The sequence below is a fragment of the Pipistrellus kuhlii genome, unplaced genomic scaffold (genome assembly GCF_014108245.1).
Source record: "Pipistrellus kuhlii isolate mPipKuh1 unplaced genomic scaffold, mPipKuh1.p scaffold_m20_p_39, whole genome shotgun sequence".
In the NCBI taxonomy this organism is placed as follows: Eukaryota; Metazoa; Chordata; class Mammalia; order Chiroptera; family Vespertilionidae; genus Pipistrellus; species Pipistrellus kuhlii.
In genome coordinates this window covers 1,664,704-1,685,000 of record NW_023425539.1, presented here as the reverse complement: position 1 = coordinate 1,685,000, position 20,297 = coordinate 1,664,704, and the positions used below count along the sequence as shown (strand labels likewise).

General features: G+C 63.0%; 1 protein-coding gene across 1 annotated transcript in view; it reads left to right on the top strand.

The window, feature by feature from the left end:
• Window positions 1-9,696: 9,696 nt before the first annotated feature.
• Window positions 9,697-20,297, top strand: part of DOC2B (double C2 domain beta) — a 28,855-nt gene continuing 18,254 nt past the window's right edge. Inside the window, exons 1-2 of the mRNA XM_036408493.2 lie at window positions 9,697-10,157; window positions 18,806-18,885. Coding sequence (XP_036264386.1) covers window positions 9,818-10,157; window positions 18,806-18,885 — 420 coding nt within the window. The 5' untranslated portion in view covers window positions 9,697-9,817. The remainder of the gene's footprint in view (window positions 10,158-18,805; window positions 18,886-20,297) is intronic.

Below are 20,297 nucleotides of genomic sequence, written 5' to 3'. Positions count from 1 at the left end.
GGGGAGGAAGTGTGACCGCCCTGGGGTGTGCAGGCAGGTCCGAGGGCCGTTGTGGGGAGAGCACCTGCTCAGGCCCCGAGGGCAGCACGGGATGTGCCCCGTGGTCCGGGCCAGTGAGGGCAGCACGGGATGTGCCCCGTGGCCGGGCCAGTGAGGGCAGCACGGGATGTGCCCCGTGGTCCGGGCCAGTGAGGGCAGCACGGGATGTGCCCCGTGGCCGGGGCCAGTGAGGGCAGCATGGGATGTGCCCCGTGGCCAGGGCCAGTGAGGGCAGCATGGGATGTGCCCCGTGGTCCGGGCCAGTGAGGGCACCATGGGATGTGCCCCGTGGCCAGGGCCAGTGAGGGCAGCATGGGATGTGCCCCGTGGTCCAGGCCAGTGAGGGCAGCATGGGATGTGCCCCGTGGCCAGGCCAGTGAGGGCAGCACGGGATGTGCCCTGTGGTCCGGGCCAGTGAGGGCACCATGGGATGTGCCCCGTGGTCCGGGCCAGTGAGGGCAGCATGGGATGTGCCCCGTGGCCAGGCCAGTGAGGGCAGCACGGGATGTGCCCCGTGGCCGGGCCAGTGAGGACAGCACGGGATGTGCCCTGTGGTCCGGGCCAGTGAGGGCAGCAGCAGAGGCACTGGCGGGTATAGGGGTGTCTGGGCACCAGGCTGCCCAGGGGGAGGGGGGCTGCCTGACCCGGAAGGCAGGGAGCCCATGAGTCTGCAGCACCCAGAGGGCGTGTGAAGCTCAGCCTGGGCGTCCATCAGACCCCACCCCCACCCCCCGCCCCTCAGGGTTCAGGGCTGCGGCTGAGGCCTTGGCTCTGGCCAGGCGCTGAGGACCTAGAGCTGGGGGCTCAGGGAGCCAGCAGTGGGGAGGGCGGGGGGGCAGGTGCAGCCCCTCACACTCCGGCAGAAGCTGTGCTCCATCAGCTTCCGCCTAAGAACGTGTGGCAAACCCATCCTGTCTGCCCGTGCATTGGGGAGCAATGGCTGTCACGCCGGGAGACAGGGTGAGTGCGTCAGATGGTGACGGCCACGGGCACGGATTCTGGAGCCAGACTGCCTCTTCCTGGTTATGAAGCCTTGGGCAATGGACTCCACCTCATTCACTTCATAAACAACAGGTTGTTGTAGCCCTGGCCGGTGGCTCAGCGGTTAGACGTAGGGGTGTCGAACTCAATCAGAGAAGGGGCCAAAATCTAAAATCCAGCCTAAATCTCGGGCCGAATGGTTTACTGAACAGTCATAAACTGTCATTGTGATGGAAACGCAGCGGAGTGCAGTGATGACAGCGCGGTGCGGGCCACATTGCAAGGCCTGGCGGGACGGATTTGGCCCGCGGGCCTTGTGTTTGACACATGTGGGTTAGAGCGTCAGCCGGTGGACTCAAGGGTTGTGGGTTTGATTCTCAATCATCGGTTCAATTCCAGGTCAAGGGCATGCAGGTTGTAGGCTCCCCAGCCCGGGGGGGGGGGTGGGTCATGCAGGAGGCAACCAACATGTCTCACATCAATGTTTCTCTCTCTCTCTCTCCCCTCCTCCTCCCCTTCCACGCTCTCTGGAAATCAGTGGGAAAAGAATCCTCGGGTGAGGATTAAATATGTGTGTGTTGTTGTAATAAGTATATGTTTGCTTCTATGTGCTGTAGAGAAATGTGACCAGCACCTCGATCCGCAGCATAGATGCTCTTGTTAGAACAAAGCTAACCTGAATATGAAAGCATTTTTTAAAGAGGTTTTTTAAATATATTTTATTGATTTTGTACAGAGAGGAAGAGAGAGAGAGAGCTAGAAACATTGATGAGAGAGTCATCGATGAGCTGCCTCTTGCACACCCCCTATTGGGGATGTGCCCACAACCAAGGTACATGCCCCTGACCGGAATCGGACCCGGGACCTTTCAGTCCACAGACCAACGCTCTATCCTCCGAGCCAAACCGGTTTCGGCTGTTAAAGCATTTTTTAAGCCAGGTGATTTTGGAAGAGAAACACGAAGTAAATAGCAATGCAGGTCTCAGCCGAGAAGGTGGATTGTGAGTGACGGAAGGTCTGTGCTCAGTGAGGGAAGCCACGTGAGGCGCCTGCTCGCTGTGCTGTGGGCTCTCGCTGGGCCAGAGGGTTCAGGCTGATCCTCAGAGCGAGTGCCCAGGGGCTGGCGCAGGAGAGGCACCGGCCTGGCGGTGAGGCGGTCAGTCACAGCGGGAGGACGTGTGTGGCGTTCGGTCCATGGTGCCCCTCCCTGGTGTCTGACCACACACACACACACACACACACACACACACACACACCGCCTGAGCTGCAGGTGTGCGTTAGGAAGGATAATTGGCATACATTAGTCAGGTGTGTAACAGAATGACTTGCCATTAGGATACATTGTAAGACGATCACTGTAATAAGCCTAGTTAACAGCTGTCACCGGTAATGAGAACTTCTAAGATCTATTTGAATTACTATTTTTAACGGTGCAATTAAAAATTTATTTTCATTGTGGGCTTATCTTTTTCTACTTTTAATTTTTAAATTTTTATTGATATTTGAGAGAGAGAGGAAGGGAGAGGGAGAGGGAAAAGGAGAGGAAGAGGGAGAAGGAGAGGGAGAAGGAGAGAGAGAATTCAATGTGAGAGCAATACATCGATCAGCTGCCTCCTGTTTGTCCCCCACCCGAGGATTGAACTCACAACCCGGGCAGAAATCGAAACAGTGACCTCTTGGTGCATGGATCAATGCTCAATCAACAGCCACATCAGCCAGGGCACAGTCACTATATGGAATTCCTCTCTCTCAAAATCAACAAAAACACATTCTTAAAGTTTACTTTTATTTACGGCATTATAGATGTCCCCTATCTCCCCCCCTCCCACTTCTCCCCTCCACCCAGCCCTCACCCAAGGCCTTCACCCACCATTGTCTGTGTCCATGAGTGAAAACATTTTTTTTTTAATGTAGTGATTGCCTCTGGGGAGAGCAGTGGACAGAAGAGGAATGTTGGGGGATTTCAAATGCATTTATGACCTTGTGTTTTAGTTGTTGTAAAATATAACACAACATTTGCACAGCTGTAATCCTTTTTAAGTACACAATTCAATGGCATCATTTACATTCATAATATTGTGCAACTATCACCACTATTTCTTTCCAAAACTTTTTCTCCGTCACCCCTAACAGAAGCACTGTACTTGTTAAGCCATAATTACCCGATCTCTCCTCCCCTGACCCAGACCCTGTCAACCCCTGCTTTTTGTCTCTATAAATCTGTCTATCCTGGGTGTTCCATGTCAGTAAAATAATACAATGTTTTGTGCTTTTGTGTCTGTCTGATTTCACTTAACATGTCTCCAAGGTTCACCAGACAGTAGCGTATATCAGAACGCCATTCCTTTTCAGGGCCGAGTGATATTCCCCGAAATGGCCATGCCACGTTTGTTTCTCCCCGGGAGAAAGAGCTTGGTGTTTCCCCGAGGGCCGTCTTTCCCCGAGGGCCGTCTTTCCCCGTGGGCCGTCTTTCCCCGAGGGCCGTCTTTCCCTGTGGGCCGTCTTTCCCCGAGGGCCGTTGTGAAATGTCGGAGTCCCTGCGTCCCGTTCTTTGGGGATGTACTTAGGAATGGAGTTGCTGGATAACATGGTAATTCCAGGCTTAGCTTTCAGGGGAACATGTAATTTACGTTTTTAATTGGTTGGTGGTTATGGGCAGACCACATCATACCCTAGGCCTGCCTTTCTTTTCTTTCTTTTTTTTTTTTTTTTTGAATGACTGAAATATTTCACAAATTTAAAAAGTAAAATGAGTTAAAATTAGAAGCCACCATTTGCATTGTTAATACCTTCTGAATTGCATCAGTAATTCGAAGCTATTTCAGGGAACGTCTGTGGCTGTTGGTCCTGGCTTTCAAAATTGCCAGTCAGAGCTCCGGCCCATTCCAACCCGTTCACAACACGGAGGTGTGCACGCCGTGTGAACAAGACCCTGGGCCCCAGCGGCCTCTGGGGTGAGGGCGGGGCACGGCCTCATCCAAGGCCCCCGGCTGCACCTGTCCTCCACCAGCTTATTTCCGGAGCTTCGCACCGGCATTTCCCTCCCCGGCCTCCGATTTCCAGGAAGCGGCTAAGCCCCTCCTGGCAGGGGAGCCTCCCCCGTGACCCCTTTTCAATCGGCAGCTCCGCCATGGCCTGGGGTGGGGAGAGCCGGCAGACCGCTGAGCGAGCTCAGCCTCTGAGTGTGATTCCAGGTCAGCCTCTGAGGCCTCGGTCCCGGCCCTCCCGGTCAATGGCCTCAGGCTCCTCACTTGGGAAGCCAGAGGGTTAGGAGGGAGGGGTCCCAGGCCTGTGGTCTGCAGACCATAGGACGGGTATGGGGTGGGGAGAAAGTGAGCATCTCTCTTTTTCTTATTTTCTTTTAATAAAGGCAATTTTCTTCAATTTTTTAAAATATATTTTATCGATTTTTTACAGAGAGGAAGGGAGAGGGAGAGGGATAGAAAGGTAGAAATATCGATGAGAGAGAAACATCTATTCAGCTGCCTCCTGCACACTCCCTTCTATGGATGTGACTGCAGCCAAGGTACATGCCCTTGACCGGAATGGAACCTGGGGCCATTCAGTCTGTAGGCCGACACTCTATCCACTGAGCCAAACCGGTCTGGGCAATTTTTTTCAATTTTTTAAAAACTTTTTTTTTTAATTGATTTCAGAAAGGGGGGGAGAGAGAGAGAAGGAGAGGAAGAGAAACACCAATGATGAGAGAGAATAATTGATCGGCTGCTTCCTGCAAACCCCACACTTCGGATCGAGCTCACAACCCGGGCATGTGCCCCCTCCGCCACCCCCACCCCCACCGGGAATCAAACCGTGCCCTCCGGGTCCATCCGTCTGTGCTCAGCCCCTGAGCCACACGGCTGGGAAGAGGAGCGTCCCCTGGAGCCGCTGGGCTCGCCAGAGCCGCTCCCAGAGCAGCGGCCTCTGCAGAAGAGCCGTCTGGGTACGTGTGAACTCCCCCACGGCAGGACGACCGCTGGCAAATGTGCTGTGACGAGTGTAATGTCTTTATGCGAATGAGCGTAATAAATTATCAGAAAGAGCTGCATTTTTAATATCGCCTCATACATCAAGTTCCCTCTCAGCTGCCACAGGCTAGATTGCCAACGTTCCCGCCGCCTCGCCGGCGTGGGCATGCCCCTCGCTTCCGGTGCCAAGCCGTGTCCGGGCCAGGGCACAGGCGGCTCTCAGCCGAGTGGGTGGCTCCTGGGTCCCTTCCTATTTGCCCTAAAGGGACAGAAGGAAAACGGGGCTTCCTGCATCACCGGGCCCTGCAGAATGCAGCCCAGGCCGTCACACAGCAGGTGCCCAGTAAATATGTGTTTAAATTGGATCCATAAAGAAATGAGTGCTGAAACCGGTTTGGCTCAGTGGATAGAGCATCGGCTTTCGGACTGAAGGTCCCGGGTTCGATTCCGGTCAAGGGCATGTACCTTGGTTGCAGGCACATCCCCAGTGGGCGGTGTGCAGGAGGCAGCTGATCGATGTTTCTCTCTTATCGATGTTTCTAACTCTCTATCCCTCTCTCTTCCTCTCTGTAAAAAATCAATAAAGTATATTTTAAAAAAAGAAAAGAAAAAGAAATGAGTGGACAGGCGCCCCCCTCCCTCAGCCCCGGGCCCCGCCTTTGGGCTAGAAGTTGCCGTTACTCCAGAGAAGGTTCCATCTGCACAGCGTGCTGAGGGCGGTTACCGGGGAGGGTGGAGCGGGGTACCCGTCGGGCGGGGCCAGGGAGGGCCTCCCTCCCAGGGCACACGGACACCCGCCGGACGGGCTAGCCGAGGACAGCAGCCGCGGGCAGGGTAAAGGTCATTTCCGCCCAGATCCTGCCCCTTCCTGGAAGGAGGGGCTTTCCCTGGCGGTTCTCGGCCAGGAAGCAGGCCGTAGAGCCCAGAGCAGCGCGGGTCCGACCCCCTGAGGCTCTGCCAGAGCGCCCGGCCTCCTGGCGCGCGCACCGGGTGCTGCGGGGAGGGTGCGGGGCAGCAGAGCGGGTGAGCATCGGCGTGCGACAGCACCCGCGCCTTCTGGCCCGGCAGCTCTCCTCAAGGCGACTGTGCGTGGAAATAACCCCGGGGGCCTTCCAGAGCCCGCTTCTTCTTTTTTTTTCTTTTTTCTTTTTATTGATTTTTCACAGAGAGGAAGAGAGAGAGATAGAGAGTTAGAAACATGGATGAGAGAGAGTCATCGATCAGCTGCCTCCTGCACACCTCCTACTGGGGATGTGCCCGCAACCAAGGTACATGCCCTCGAGCGGAATCGAACCCGGGACCCTTCAGTCCGCAGGCCGACGCTCTACCACTGAGCCAAACCGGTTTTGGCCAGAACCCACTTCTACCTCATCGGAAAGAGCCTTTGTGTGTTGCTGGGAGCTTAGCAGACGGTGAGAGAAGCAATTGGAGGGGGGTGGGGGGGAGAGCGAGGGCACAGGGTTCCTGAGGGCTCTGACCAAGGGCAGACTCTACTCCCTTCACTTTGCCAAGGGCCGTTCTGAAATGCCGAGCCGCCCGCCCCGCAGGGGGCCAGAGGTGACATGACGGATGGGGTCTGGACACGTCCAGCTGCTTAAGGGGCCCACGCACGCCGGCTGGCACCCCGGCCTTGGCAAGTACCTCCGCTTCTCAATGCACGTTCCCCCTTCGTCCTCACCTGGTCCTGGCAGCAGGCAGGGAGAGGGCAGCCCACCGCGCTTCCCTGGTGGGGAAACCGAGGCAGGCGCAGGCCGGGAAGGCGGAGGCAGGAGAGCTACAGCTCCCTGACTGCCGGGCGCTGCGCGACGCACATGCCCTCCGTCCCCATCTCCAGGTCTGATGAGGTTCACAGCCTCCTCTGACCCACACGTGAGGCTGAGGCCTAGGGTAAGGGACTTGCCCAAGCCAGGCACAGCTGGAGGGGGCACTGGCCTTCGAATCGAGCCTGCCTGGCTCCGCAGCCCTCTCTTTCTAGAAACTGCACGCCTGCCCAGCTAAGGCCAATGCCACCCTCCAGGGCCCTCCCCCGTCTCCGCAGGGCTCAGAGCCGACAAGCTCAGGCCTCAGGGTGGCTCTCGACTCCGCCACCTGCCAGCCCGAGGGCTCCTAGCGTCCCTGGCTCCGTGCTTTGGAGTCTCAGTCCCCTGCCCAACATCTAGATCCTCCCAAACGCCTTCAGAGCCAAGAGCCTGGTCTTCCCAAAAGCCAGACCCACAGGAGGCCAGGACGGATCTGTCCGCCCTCTCCTGTCCCACCCCCGTGCACGCAGTAGAGCTTTGATGTCACAAAGAGCACAGGCACAGGGGCCAGAACATCTGCGCTCCCATTCCCAGCCGCTTCACGCTCCGAGGCCTCGGTTTCTCCGACGCCCCCAGTGAAGGAATTACGGAATGACGGCTCCGCGTCTGGATCTTAATACCCTGAGCCCTTACATAACGGCTCAGGCTGCGGCCACCTCTGGCTCCGGAGGGGGCATTCCGTGCCTATCACAGGGCTGATCCCCATAGCGTTCCTGGAAACGAGACGCCCATTGTGTTTGGCTTCCAGGCTGGCCGTCCTCCCCGTGGCCTTGGACTCCTGCAAGGCTGGACTTTGTTCTCGATCAGGATCCCAGATCGTCCTCAGGGAGCCCTCCGACCGGCTCATTCCCGCGGTGACCCCTGAGCCCTCTCGGCCCTCCCTCTCTTCCCCTTTTCCTCCCCCTCCTTTTGGACGGTCCCCACCCGGGAAGCTAAAGGGGAAGGCTGAGGGAGCAGGGTTTACCCGGCTCTCCACTGGGCTCTGCTCCCCGGGCTCTGCAGGGGGGAGGGAGAGACAGCGAGCGGGAGCGGGGCCTCAGTCAGGCAGGGCAGTGGGCTTCTACACCAGCTCTGCCACCAGCCAGCGACCTTCCTCACTGCGAAAAGGGAGCGGTGAGCCCCGCCTACGTCGTGGGCAGTATGAGGAATCTATGGGTGACAGCTTCAAACAGTCTTCTTTTTTAAAAATATATCTTTATTGATTTCAGAGAGGAAGGGAGAGGGAGAGAGAGAGAGAAACATCGATGATGAGAGAGAATCATCGATTGGCTGCCTCCTGCATGCCCCCGCTGAGGATCGAGCCCACAACCAGGGCATGTGCCCTGACCAGGAATCGAACCAGGGACCTATTGACGCTCAACCGCTGAGCCACACCCGGCTGGGCCTCTTCAAACACTCTCGACACAGAATGCAGTAGTTTTCAGTGACGGAGAATGACCATCGCTATTCAATGCAGAATTTGCCGTGAAACGACGTGTGGTTCTCCGTCCTTTCTCACCAGTCTCACCTCCCAAGGGCAGGGAGAAGAGAAAGCAGCCCTTATCTGTCACACTCGGTGGTAGATGGGCTATGAGATTTGAATTAGTTCCATTTCACAGATGAGGAAACTGAGGCTCAAAGGGATCGAATGATCTGCCAGAACGGTGCAGCTGGAGGTGATGGAGACAAGGCCTCCTCTCCTTTCTGCTCCCCACCCTCCACGGGGGTGATGGCGGAGGAAGGGAGGGGGGGCACAGGCTTGGGGCCCCTCATTCATACCCAAGGAAAGGACCCAGCCAGGAAGACAGTGTTTCTGATTGGTCGCCAGAATCCAGCGAGTCAACTCCGCCCATGCCAGGGCCTTCCCGGGACACACCTGTCTGAGCAGCAGCCATTCCCCTACCGAGCTCTGTTCCCGGAAAGCAGGACAGCAGCCAGGGCTGGGCTGTCTGGGATTTGTTTAGTTGTCTGACCACGTGAGGCCCAGAGATGAGCAGGCCACACCCTGCCTGGCCAGCTCAGCCTCATCCATCACTTCTTGGGAAGGGCTCTGACCACAGCTGGAGACCAAGGTTTCCCGGCCTGTTCCCATGGTCCCTTTAACTAGTCCCTGGTTAAGCGGGGAGCTAAGCTGAGTTTATGGATGTCCATATACGACCCGGGAGGACGTGTGAACAGACTGTGCCAGCAGTGACCTTGGCGAGCGGAGCAGGCACATGCTCGGCTAGTGTTGAGCAGCGTGTGCCCACGTTCCTGGGAGTGCGGCTGTGTATCCCACTAGATGTGTGTGTGTGGGGGGGGGGGATATCTGTGCAGAATCCTTCACCACGTCTATGGGGTGTTTGTGTGCCCTGGTGGGTGTGCTTGGAGGCGTGAAGGACTGTGCCCAGCCCCCTGCCCACCTCTGTGCCATGTGTGGGTGTGTTATGCTAGATAGAGGTGTTCTCAACCCACTCTGTGTGGACACCTATGTTGGTGTGTGTGTGTGTGTGTGTGTGTGTGTGTGTGTCCTGCAGAGATATGAGCTCGGGGCTCGTGGACACTCCCGCCAAGTGTGCACACCCGCTGTGCGTTTGGAACGCCCTTGCACACTGCGTGTGTCCTGTGAGGAGGAACGGACCCAGCCGGGGCTGGCACGGGCGGGAGCGGGCGGTGTGCGTCCTGCGTGCCTCGCTCCCCGCTCGTCCTGGACCGCGGCGCGCGGGGCGGCTCCAGGCGGCCCTGCCTCCCTCCCGGGGGCGCGCGCGGGGTCCGGCCGGCGGCGCGCGGGGTGAGCGCCGGGGAGCGCGGCTCGGCTCGCTCCGCTCCGGCTGCTCCGGCTCCGGCTCCGGCTCCCCGCCGCCCGCACCGCTCGGCTGCCGCCCGGTGACGCGCTGGGCCCGCCCCCGCCGCCGCCCCCGCGCTCACTCGCCGCCGCCGCCGAGCAGCCGCCGCGCCAGGGCCGTCCCGGGGCGCCGCCGCCCTCCGCGCTCCGCCGGTGCCGGTGCGGGTGCCGGGCCCCGGCCGGGCTGCGCCACACCGGGCCGGGCCGGGCGGGGCCGCGCCGCCTGCATGACCCTCCGGCGGCGCGGCGAGAAGGCGACCATCAGCATCCAGGAGCACATGGCCATCGACGTGTGCCCCGGCCCCATCCGGCCCATCAAGCAGATCTCCGACTACTTCCCCCGCTTCCCGCGCGGCCTGCCCGCCGCCGCGCCCCGCGCCGCCGCGCCCCCGGCCGCCCCCGCCGCCGGCCGCCGCAGCCCCGCCGACGGCGCCCGCGACGACGAGGAGGACGTGGACCAGCTCTTCGGAGCCTACGGCGCCGGCCCCGGCCCCGGCCCCGCGCGGCCGCCCGCCAAGCCGCCCGAGGAGGAGCCGGACGCCGACGGCTACGACTCCGACGACTGCAGTGAGTGCCGCCTGCGCCCGCCGCCGCCCCGGCCCCGCGCCCTCCGCACACTCCCCGCCGGGGCCCCGCGCCCTCCGACCCGGCCCTCCCGCCGCTCCCGCGACCCCGGCCCCGCGACCCCCGCACGCTCCCCGCCGGGCCCGGCCCGCCGCCCGGTCCCCGCGCCCCTCCCGCCGCCCGCGCCGCTCGGAGTGGGGGGAGTTTGGGGGCGCCCCCTGGGGTGTCCCGTCCCCGAGGCCCGGCTCCCGCAGCCCGCCCGCACCCCGTGTCGGCTGGAGCGCGGCGCGGCGGCGGCTTTGTTCCCGGGAAGGCGGAGCGCGCCCGAGAGACACCAGTTGCTGCCGCTGCCGGAGCTCCGTGCGGGGCGCGGCCGCGGGCGGCTCGGGGCCGGGGCGCGGGAGGGGGGAGGGCCGGGGCGGGCCGGGCGGCCTCCCGGTGGGCCCGGGGCCCCGGGGCGCGGCGGTGCTGCCGGCTTTGCCGGCGCGCGGGGCGGGGGCCGCGGCGGCGGGGCCGTTGTCTTTGGGGAAACCTTGGCGGCTCCTCCTGCGGGTGCGCGGACCCCGCCGCTGCGCTCGGGCCGCCGGCCTTCGCCACCTGTTACGCCCGCTCCCCGCCCCCCCGCCCCGCCGGCCGGGAGGGGCCCCCCAGCCCGCGCCGCCTCCTCCCGGGACCGAGCCCCAGCCCAGCGAGCAGGCGGGCACCCGGGTCCCGGGGCCGAGGCCGGCGGGCGCTCCGGGCGCCTTTCCCGCCTCTGAGGGTGCCCGCCCCGCCCGCCCGGACCGCGGGGACACGGAGGGTGGGGAGGCCGCTGCCCGCGCTCAGTGGGTTCGAGCCGGATGGGAGCGGGAGCGCCGTTTGCACGGCCCCCAGCCCGGTTTGCAGCCCAGCCACGTCATCCTCCTCCCTGGAACCGGCGCCAGACCCCGCCTGGCCCGGGATGGGGACCTTTGGAGCGGGGGTCGCCCGCGGCGTCGCCAAGGCCCCCTGCACCCCTTTCTCCCCCCCCCCCCCCCCGCCCCGCGCAGCGAGGGTGGCTTCGGGCCTCGGGCTGGGGGGCTGGGGGTGCTGGCGTGGCCTGCAGCCTACACTGTGCCTCCGACAACCGATGGGGGGTGATCAGCCCTGGGGGGAGCGGGGGAGGCGGTCACCCATGGCCCTACCCAGGAGGCCCAGAGGAGTGAGCCCAGAAGCCATCAGCTGAGGCGGTCAGAGCCCGGGCCTGTGTGGGAAAACTGCCCTCTGTGCACTTTCTCTGGGCCTGGACCACAGCCCTGCAGCCAGAGGCTGGGTACTGAGGCCCTGCTCCCCCACCTACCGGCCTGGGAGGGGAGCAGTCCTCTCCCCCCTCTTCTCTGCCCGCTGGGGAAATGGAATTGGGGAGCTGATTGGCCTGGGGGCTGTGCCTGGCTCTTCCCCACCCCCAGTTCCTGGCGCCCTGGCACAGCGCACCCGCACCCCCTCAGGTGCCGTGCCTCTGGGCGGCCCTAACTGGCCCCAGGCCCCCCCTCTGGATGTGCTGAGTCCGAAGTCGCCCCGGGAAGAAGGGATGGGGAACCCGTTCTGTTTGCAGCATTTTTCCTTCCACCCGGAGGGAGGGGGCGGGGCAGGCAGGGCTTCTGCCGGGCGTCAGGCAGCCCCCCAGGTGCCGCGGGGTCCTCTGGGTGACATACAGCGGAGGTGAGAAACGTGGCGTTTCTTTCGCCGTCCCCGAACCCGCAGGCAAGGGGGGCCGGACAATCCCCAGGCCCGGCCAGCCGCCACCTCTCCGGCCCGTCAGCTCAGCGCTCCTCGGAGCTCGGTCCTCACTGCAGACGGGGGCAGCGGGGCTGGGCCTGGGCCCAGAGCGCCCACGTGGCCCCACAGGAGACAGACTCCCTCGGGGTCCGCGGTCCGCGGCGGCCCTGGGCAGCGCCCTGCCTGCCTGGACCGTGAGCCGGTCACGCCCGTCGCCAGGGCACTCTGCCGGAAAGAGCTGGGGAGGAGAGAACGTGGGGGCACAGCCCACCCTCAGGGCCCGAGCACACCCCGGGCATGGGCACCCAGAAACCCTGGCTCCCGCGGCCGCCGCCTGGCTCTGACCACCGGATCCCCGGGATAAGCCGGAATGATTCAGGCCAGATGGTTCCGTACAGCTTTAGCCAGGGTTATGCTATTCGCTGCCCTAATTATTGGATTAGCTCTCTCCTCACAGGAAGAAATGAGGGCGGTTGGTCTGCTGTCCGGGGCCCGGAGCGGACCGCGGTGTGTCTGCTCGGCCTTGTCCTCCTCCCCTGGAAAGCTCGTCCCCGTAGGCACCTCGGGGCCCGAGCTTCCCGTTGGCACGTCCCACGCTGACCGAGCAGAGGCGTGTCGGTGGGGAGGAGAGGCAGTGAGTGTGGAGGGAGAGGTGCCCTCTCCCCGGGGCCCACAGTGCATCTCCCTGAGCAGCCTCTGAGGCCTGCTGCCCTCCGGACGGGCCCCGGGGCCCACCCTCCCTGTGTGCCTCTCCCCCTGCCCCACTCTCCTCCTGTGGGGCCCCGGCCGTCCTTCGGAGCTGGAACAACGAGGAGGCTCTGGGTGGCAAGTAACAGGAAACTCCGATGTGTTCGGCACTGCAGACTGCTGAGGGTGGTCGCACCAGATACCTGCTGAGGGTGGTCGCACCAGGCACCTGCTGAGGGTGGTGGCACCGGGCACCTGCTGAGGGTGGTCGCACTGGGCACCTGCTGAGGGTGGTGGCACCGGGCACCTGCTGAGGGTGGTCGCACCGGGCACCTGCTGAGGGTGGTGGCACCGGGCACCTGCTGAGGGTGGTCGCACCAGGCACCTGCTGAGGGTGGTGGCACCGGGCACCTGCTGAGGGTGGTCGCACCAGATACCTGCTGAGGGTGGTCGCACCAGATACCTGCTGAGGGTGGTCGCACCGGGCACCTGCTGAGGGTGGTCGCACCGGGCACCTGCTGAGGGTGGTGGCACCGGGCACCTGCTGAGGGTGGTGGCACCGGGCACCTGCTGAGGGTGGTGGCACCGGGCACCTGCTGAGGGTGGTCGCACCAGATACCTGCTGAGGGTGGCCGCACCGGGCACCTGCTGAGGGTGGTGGCACCGGGCACCTGCTGAGGGTGGTCGCACCGGGCACCTGCTGAGGGTGGTCGCACCGGGCACCTGCTGAGGGTAGTGGCACCGGGCACCTGCTGAGGGTGGCCGCACCGGGCACCTGCTGAGGGTGGTCGCACCGGGCACCTGCACACGGCAGCTCGTCAGCAACAGCAGGAGTGTGGTTCCATCTGTCTGTCCGCGAGGCCACGCTCATGTCCTCACAGGCCGACCTCCCTCATGGCCCATGGAGGCCACTGCAGATCCAGCCGTCACATGCAGTAATAGGACCCTCCCGCTTTAAAAATGGATGTGTTTTTATTGACTTCGGAGAGGAAGGGAGATGGGAGAGGGAGAGAGAAAGAGAAACATCAGTGATGAGAGAGCACGTGGACCGGCTGCCGCCTGCACTGCACACCCCACACTGGATTCAGCACGAGCTCTGATTAGGAATTAACCCCCAACCTCAGCCACTGAGCACGCCGGCCGGGCAGGATCCTAACTGGGATGAGGGTCCGTTTCCTCCCCCAGGGGCCGGTTGAAGAGTGAGAAATCTCTCCAGGGTCCTCGGAGACCTGTGTTTCTGCCTCCCTGGCCGGGATTGCGTCACGTGCCCGTGTTTTCGCCACGGCTGTGCGGGCCCGGCCGGGCGGGGGAGGACTGGTGCCGTGCAGGCCCGGAGCGAGGAACGGGCGGGGGATTGCTGTTAGGCTGCCCTGAAGGCCCTCCGCCGCCGGCCGCTTCCCAGGCCCCCAGCACTGATCCCTTCCTCCAGACCAGCCACGGTCTGCCCGGCCCCTGTGCTTATGCGCCCACCACCTCAAGGCCAGCTCCGTGCCAGGCACTGTGCTGGGCACGGAGGCTCCAGGATGACGGAGACACAGGCCCTGTCGTCAGGGAGTTGATGGAACTCAAACGGCACACACAGCTCCGCAGTGAGGGCAGGAAGGCAGGAGCCCAATGCCAAGCACAGGGAAGACTCCACTCAGAGGCCGGAGGGAAGGAGGGAGAAGGCAGACGGGTGAAGTGGAGGGAGGAAGGGCGGTGCTTCTGGGAGAGGAACTGCCCAGCGCGGGGGGGGGGGGGGGGGGGGGGGGGCAGAGGTGTAGGTGAAGGGGCTGGAGTCGGGGAAAGATGAACGAGGAGGCCAGAGCCGTCCATCTCAGAGGAGCCGAGGGCCTTGGATGCCACCTGAGGAGGGTGTGGTGAGTCCAGGAGCCGGCGGAGAGCAGGGGCGCGTAATGCAGGGGCACAGTGGATGGAAAGCAGCCCGCCCTCTGCCGCCGAGCGCCTGGAGGCGGGGCGTACAGCTCATTCTTCTTTGGCCCCTTGCAGTGCCCAGCTCGGCGCCTCAGTTTCCCCAGCTACAGAATGCTTCCGGTTCAGGCTCGATCGTGTGTGTGGCTCTTGCCATAGGTTTTTATTTTATTTTTTTTAGATATGAAAGTGAATATGTATTTAGTTAGATTGGAAATAGAAATCACAACAAATTACAAATTTTTTGGAAGGTGACAAATACCACACACATAACAAAACCATGAAAAGTTGCATTCTATACCTCTTGAATACTCTTTTTCCTATTTTTGGTTGCATACTCTCTGTATGATAACTTTTTTTTTAATATATTTTTTTTGCCCCCCCCCATACATGTCCTTCCTCCCCAGAGTTTTATGTCCATTGGTTGTACTTATATGCATGTATACAAATCCTTCGGTTGATCTATTATCTCCCCCAGATCTCCCTACCCTCCCTGCTGTAATTTGACAGTCTGCTTGTTGCTTTACTGTCTCTATTTGCCATAGGTTTTTAAAACTCTGAGAGGCTGATATTTTTCTTAAAAAAAAAAAAAAAAAAAAAAAGGCCTACTTCCTATGCCCAAGGGTGTCCTGGAGAGGAAAGCCCAAGTGCAAACCAAGGTCACGTTGCTGCGTTGTTCTCCACCGGCCGAGCAGAGGGACCTTCGGCCTCAGAGGAGCTGCCGGGCTCGGGCTTGCTGGTCTCCGAATTAGCCCCATTAGGCTCTGTCATCGCCGACAAGCGGTGACAGCTCTCCAGGCCCATTAGTGACCCGCCCTCGTTATCTGTCCCCCGATGTAAACTCCGCCACGACCTGCGATCTGAGTGGCTCACCCAGACCAGCACCTTCCCCCGCCCCGAGGCCCTCCGCACCCGCACCACCAGCCCAGGCGCATGTCTGACCCGAGGCCCCTGTGCAGGGCACGGCCACGCCCTTCCCGGCCCAGAGCGGCTCTGCGCTCCCCTGTTCTCCCCGGGGGGCCTCCCGGGCGGCCGCTCAGCTGAGCGGCAGGCAAACCTCCCGAGGCCGGGCTGTCGGGCAGGAGCCGTCAGGACGGCAGCGAAGGGGCTGGACTCTGTCCGGCTGTGCTGTGCCGCCCGGAGCGGGTCGCCTCCCTCTCTGAGCCTCACTTCTCCGAATGGGGATGGAGCCTTCGGGCCATACCCTCCCCGAGAGAGCTCCCGTCACCGCATGCCTCTCAGGGCGGTGGCTGAGCTTCTGTATACACCTCTGTGTCTTACAAAACTCACATCGGGGTTCAGAGGAGCTCGGCATGCCGAAACCGGTTTGGCTCAGAGGATAGAGCGTCGGTCTGCGGACTGAAAGGTCCCGGGTTCGATTCCGGTCAAGGGCATGTACGTTGGTTGCGGGCACATCCCCAGTGGGGGGTGCGCAGGAGGCAGCTGGTCGATGTTTCTCTCCCATCGATATTTCTAACCATCTCACTCTTCTTCTCTGTAAAAAATCAATAAAATATTTTTTTTTAATTAAAAAAAGAAGCAGCTCGCAGCCTCGCCCCAGGGCGATGCTAGCCGTGTCGTACCTCCTGGGAAAGCGGTAACAGGTGTCCGTCCATCCGTCCTCCTCCGCCGGGGGTGTCTGGGGACCCAGCGGAAGGGGCTCCTCCTCCTGGGGCTGGGCCTCTGGGCAGCCTCGGGGCCTGGGGGCGTGTTAATGTGCGGGCATCACACCGAGCGCGGCTGCGGAGGGCGCTGGTCTGAGCCGACCGGCCATGAGGACGGCACATCTGCTCTGTGCCGGTGCCCCAGGCTCGGTCCCTGCGCTCCGGAGGCTCATGTCTGGGGTTAGGAGACCACGGGGAGGCCCAGACGGAACAGCAGAGCGACCGAGTGTCCTGTGAAGTCCACAGCTTCAGAGACGATCGTCACAGAAGCCTGGGCTCACCGGGCCCGGCTGCTGGACGGTGGTCGCCGTCGGAGGCGCGGTGATGGGTCCCTCCCCCGCCCCCTCACCGGGAGCTGGGAATGCAGCAGCCAGAGGCCAGACACAGGCAGCCTTAGAGCAGCAGTCCACTCAGGAGAAAGCCCCTTCGTTTGGATGCGGTTCTACCAAGCATCCTCACCTGGTTTCCTAGGCCAAGCCAGTGGTCGGCAAACTCATTCATTCGTCCACAGAGCCAAACATCAACAGCACAACGAGTGAACTTTCTGTGGAGAGCCACATTCTTTCAACTTAAGCTTCTTCTAGCGCCACTTCTTCAACACAGACTCGCCCAGGCCTGGTGTTTTGTGGAAGAGCCACACTCAAGGGGCGTGGCTCTCGAGCCGCAGTTTGCCGACCCCAGGGCCAAGCCAGTAGCTATTGACTCGGAGGGAGCCGTGCTGGCAGGTGCGCGTCCTTGAACAGGAGTTTGAAGCCGGTGGCAATGCCGGGTGCAGAACAAGGAGGGAAACCTCGAAAGGAGTGGCCGCGGGGTCACGTGGTGGAGGGACCGGCTCACCCCTCCCGGGTCTGTGCTGGTGACGGAGCAGCCACCGTCGTCACAGCGGTGACTCAGGGCGTCGGGAACGTAAGAGTCGCTGGTTGCGTCTTCCTTGCTCCCAGCGCCGCCGGGGAAGGGAGGGGAGTGATCCAGTTTGGAACGAGTTCATCCCAGAAGGAGTCTCAGCGGGGCAAGTACAGTTTTCTAGAAAAGTCACCGAACGGCTCTGCTCGTCTATAATTATCTGCCGAGCGCGCTGTGTCCCCGGCGTGTTCTAAAGCACGGTGCCGGAGCTGGGTCTTACGGGGGAAACTGAGGCAGAGAGAGGCCTGATACGCTGCCAGAGGCCACACAGCAAGGAAGTGCAGAGGTGGGATTTGAACCCGGGGCCACGTGCCCTCCAAGCGGGAACGGAGATGCTGAGCGGGTGCCTTGTTCTGGGTTAGGAGCGACAGAGCAAGACACACCTGCCAGGGCCCAGTCAGCGTGGCACAGGAGGTCCCGGTTCGATGGTTCGATTCCCGGTCAGGGCACATGCCCAGGTTGTGTGCTCAATCCCCAGTAGGGGGTGTGCAGGAGGCAGCCGATCAATGGGTCCTCTCTCATCATTGATGTTTCTCTCTCTCTCTCTCTTCCTCTCTGAAATCAGCTCTGCCGGGCCTGGGCCCCTGTGTGAGCCCAGGGATCGGCGGGCAGTGTGGTCCCTGTGACACCCACTGCGCTCTGCTGTGTTCTAGCGAGCAGGTGCCGTGGCTCAGATTTCAGTGGCCGGGCGTGGCCAGCGGGCCATCTTTGGATCTAGCCCCATGTTGGGTGCCCTGACCTCCCCCAGCCCCGCTCCAGCCCCCCAGCCCCCAACACTCTGGCTGGCTTGTGGTTGGAATGCCCCTCTCCCAGCCCCAGGGAAGCGCCCCCTCCTCCAGGAAGCATTCCCTGATTGCCACAGTTCACATCAAGATCTGGCATCACCCCTCCCCCTGGGCCCCCCGACTCTGCTATGGCAAATCCTTTCCATCCGTTCCTCCCATCAGGCGTGCTTTCCTGGGGGAGGGAGCCATGCCTCAGTACCTCCATCCCGAGAGGGTGCGTGTTGTAGACACTCGGCAAGGAATGAGTGAATGAGTGAATGAATGAGAGAGATGCCAGTTGGCCAGCCCGCAGGCTTCCAGCAGGATCTGGGCTTCTGGGGGCTCCCAGGGAAGGTGCGCCCTGCGGTGCAGGGCTTGCCCCGAGGGCTGCCCCACCTCGGCTCTCCTCGTGCTGGGGGCGGCCGCCGCGATTGCCCGGAGCGGGGCAGCTGCGCCCAGTGAGGCCGAGCCTGCCCGCCCCTGGGCTCGGAGAACAGCGGGAGGACGCAGCTGGCGCCTCCGCGCCTGCCCTGCCCCCGGGGAGCTGCCCCGAGTGCTGGGAGGTGGTGAGGGGTCAGACGGCCAGCCTGCCCGGCCGGCAGCCGCACAGCCCGGTCTCCCGCCCGCTCACGTCCTCCCTCAGAGGGAAACCGGGGCCGGAGCCAGACGTCAGCTGCTCGAGGAGGGCAGGGGCCCCTCCCGCCGAGCGCCCAGGACGTGTGGGGGCCACGCTGGGCCGGCGGTGGGCTAGGCCTCGGGCGGAGGCTGGGGGCCTGGGCCTGGCTCCGGGGCCTCTGCTCACAGCGACGGGGTGGCTGGCCCCGCCTCTCGGAGCCGCGGCCCCGCCCCTAGAAGGTGGGGGCTGGCGGGGGGCGGCGTGCGGCCAGTGCCCGGTGTGCGGCGCCCTGGGGGCCTGGCCCCTCGTCCCCGGGCCCTCGTCCCCTCTCCCAGCGCGGCCGGTGCTGACCCGGCCCTCTGTCCGCAGCCGCCCTGGGCACGCTGGACTTCAGCCTCCTGTACGACCAGGAGAACAACGCGCTGCACTGCACCATCGGCAAGGCCAAGGTAGGCCCGGGCGTCCGCCGCCCCCTGTGGGGAGGGGTTTGCCTGCCGCCTCTCAGCTGCCCTCAGACCCTGCGGAGGGAGGGAGGCCACGGGGAAGGAGCAGGACCAGGAGGAGAGGAGGGTGCGAGGGGAGGCCTGGGCGGGCTTTCGGGAACAGAGGCCCCTCAGCTGGGCAGGGGCTGAGGGAGCGGGAAGGGGGCCACCCTGGGCGCTGAGGCCACGCCAGGCACCGGCCCCGTTCTCGGTTGGGCCGTGGGTGGGCCTGGCTCAGCTGTGTTCGCAGCCCCACACACGGCGCCCGCCCTCGGGGACGAAGGTGCCAGCGCCCATGCTCCCTCCCAAGGCAAGGCCGTGCGCAGCCTGCTGGGGCCTCCGCCAGAGCCTCCGCCAGAGCCTCCGGTGGAGGTAGAGCCTGGGAGGGCCTGGGCCGGCTCAGAGCCAGACGCTGCCTGGGCCCAGGCCGCACCCCCAACCCCCACCCTGCCGGCCTTTCTGCCCGCCTCCCACCCAGAGGGACAGGCTGCCCGCTCCTGCCCCCCCGCATGCCCCTCCACTCGGCCAGGCACTGGCCTGCCCTGGCAGCGGACAGTGCCGTCCGCTGTGGCCCGGGCCCTCGTTGGGCCTGCAGGCCTGCTCGCTCCATCCTGAGCCGTCCCCCGGGGCTGCGGGCAGGGGTGCGGGGCTGGCCCAGCGCCCGTGGCAGGGGCTCCGGACCCGCCCCTGGTACACAGTCTGGTGGCCCCAGCTGTGTGCAGACCGTGAAGTTCAAACAGATCCCTCCCTCCCCCTCCACCAGCTCTGTGCAGGTGCCCAGGCGAGAGGACAGACGTGTGTGCACGCACGTGTGTGTGCGCCTCTAGGAGTGTGTCATACAAGGCGTTTGAGGTGGGGGTGGGGGACCCTGAGCCGTGGCAGCTCCTCAGTTTCCAGGGCTGCCGGCAGGGGTGTTGCAGGGCTGGGCGGAGCTGTGGCTCTGGGTGGTGGTTGGGGAGGAGGCTGCGGCAGGGCTGACAGGCAGAGCCCTCCGGGGACTCTGGGAGGAAAACAGATGTCCTGGCCTGGACCCCATTTTGGCCGCCTCCCCCCTGAGTCAGCACGGCAGCCTCAGTTTGCTCATCTGTAAAACGGGCTAATCCTCCCCACCTGCGAGGTGGGCGAGCAGGACAGGATTAGGTCCTGAGGGCGGTGCCAGGGGGAGGCCCCACACACACACATGGACACGGCCTCGGACCCACAGAGGAGCTGGGAAGACTGACCTCCAGCCTGGCACTTCCGGGGGCAGGCCGGAGGCTGGGAGAGGCCTGTGTTTGAAGGGCTGCTGGTTGCCATGGTGCACCAGGGCCTCGGAGCCAGCCCTGCCCAGAGCCAGCCTGCGGGGCAGAGCGCAGCTACCCCAGGCCCTGCACCCTCCT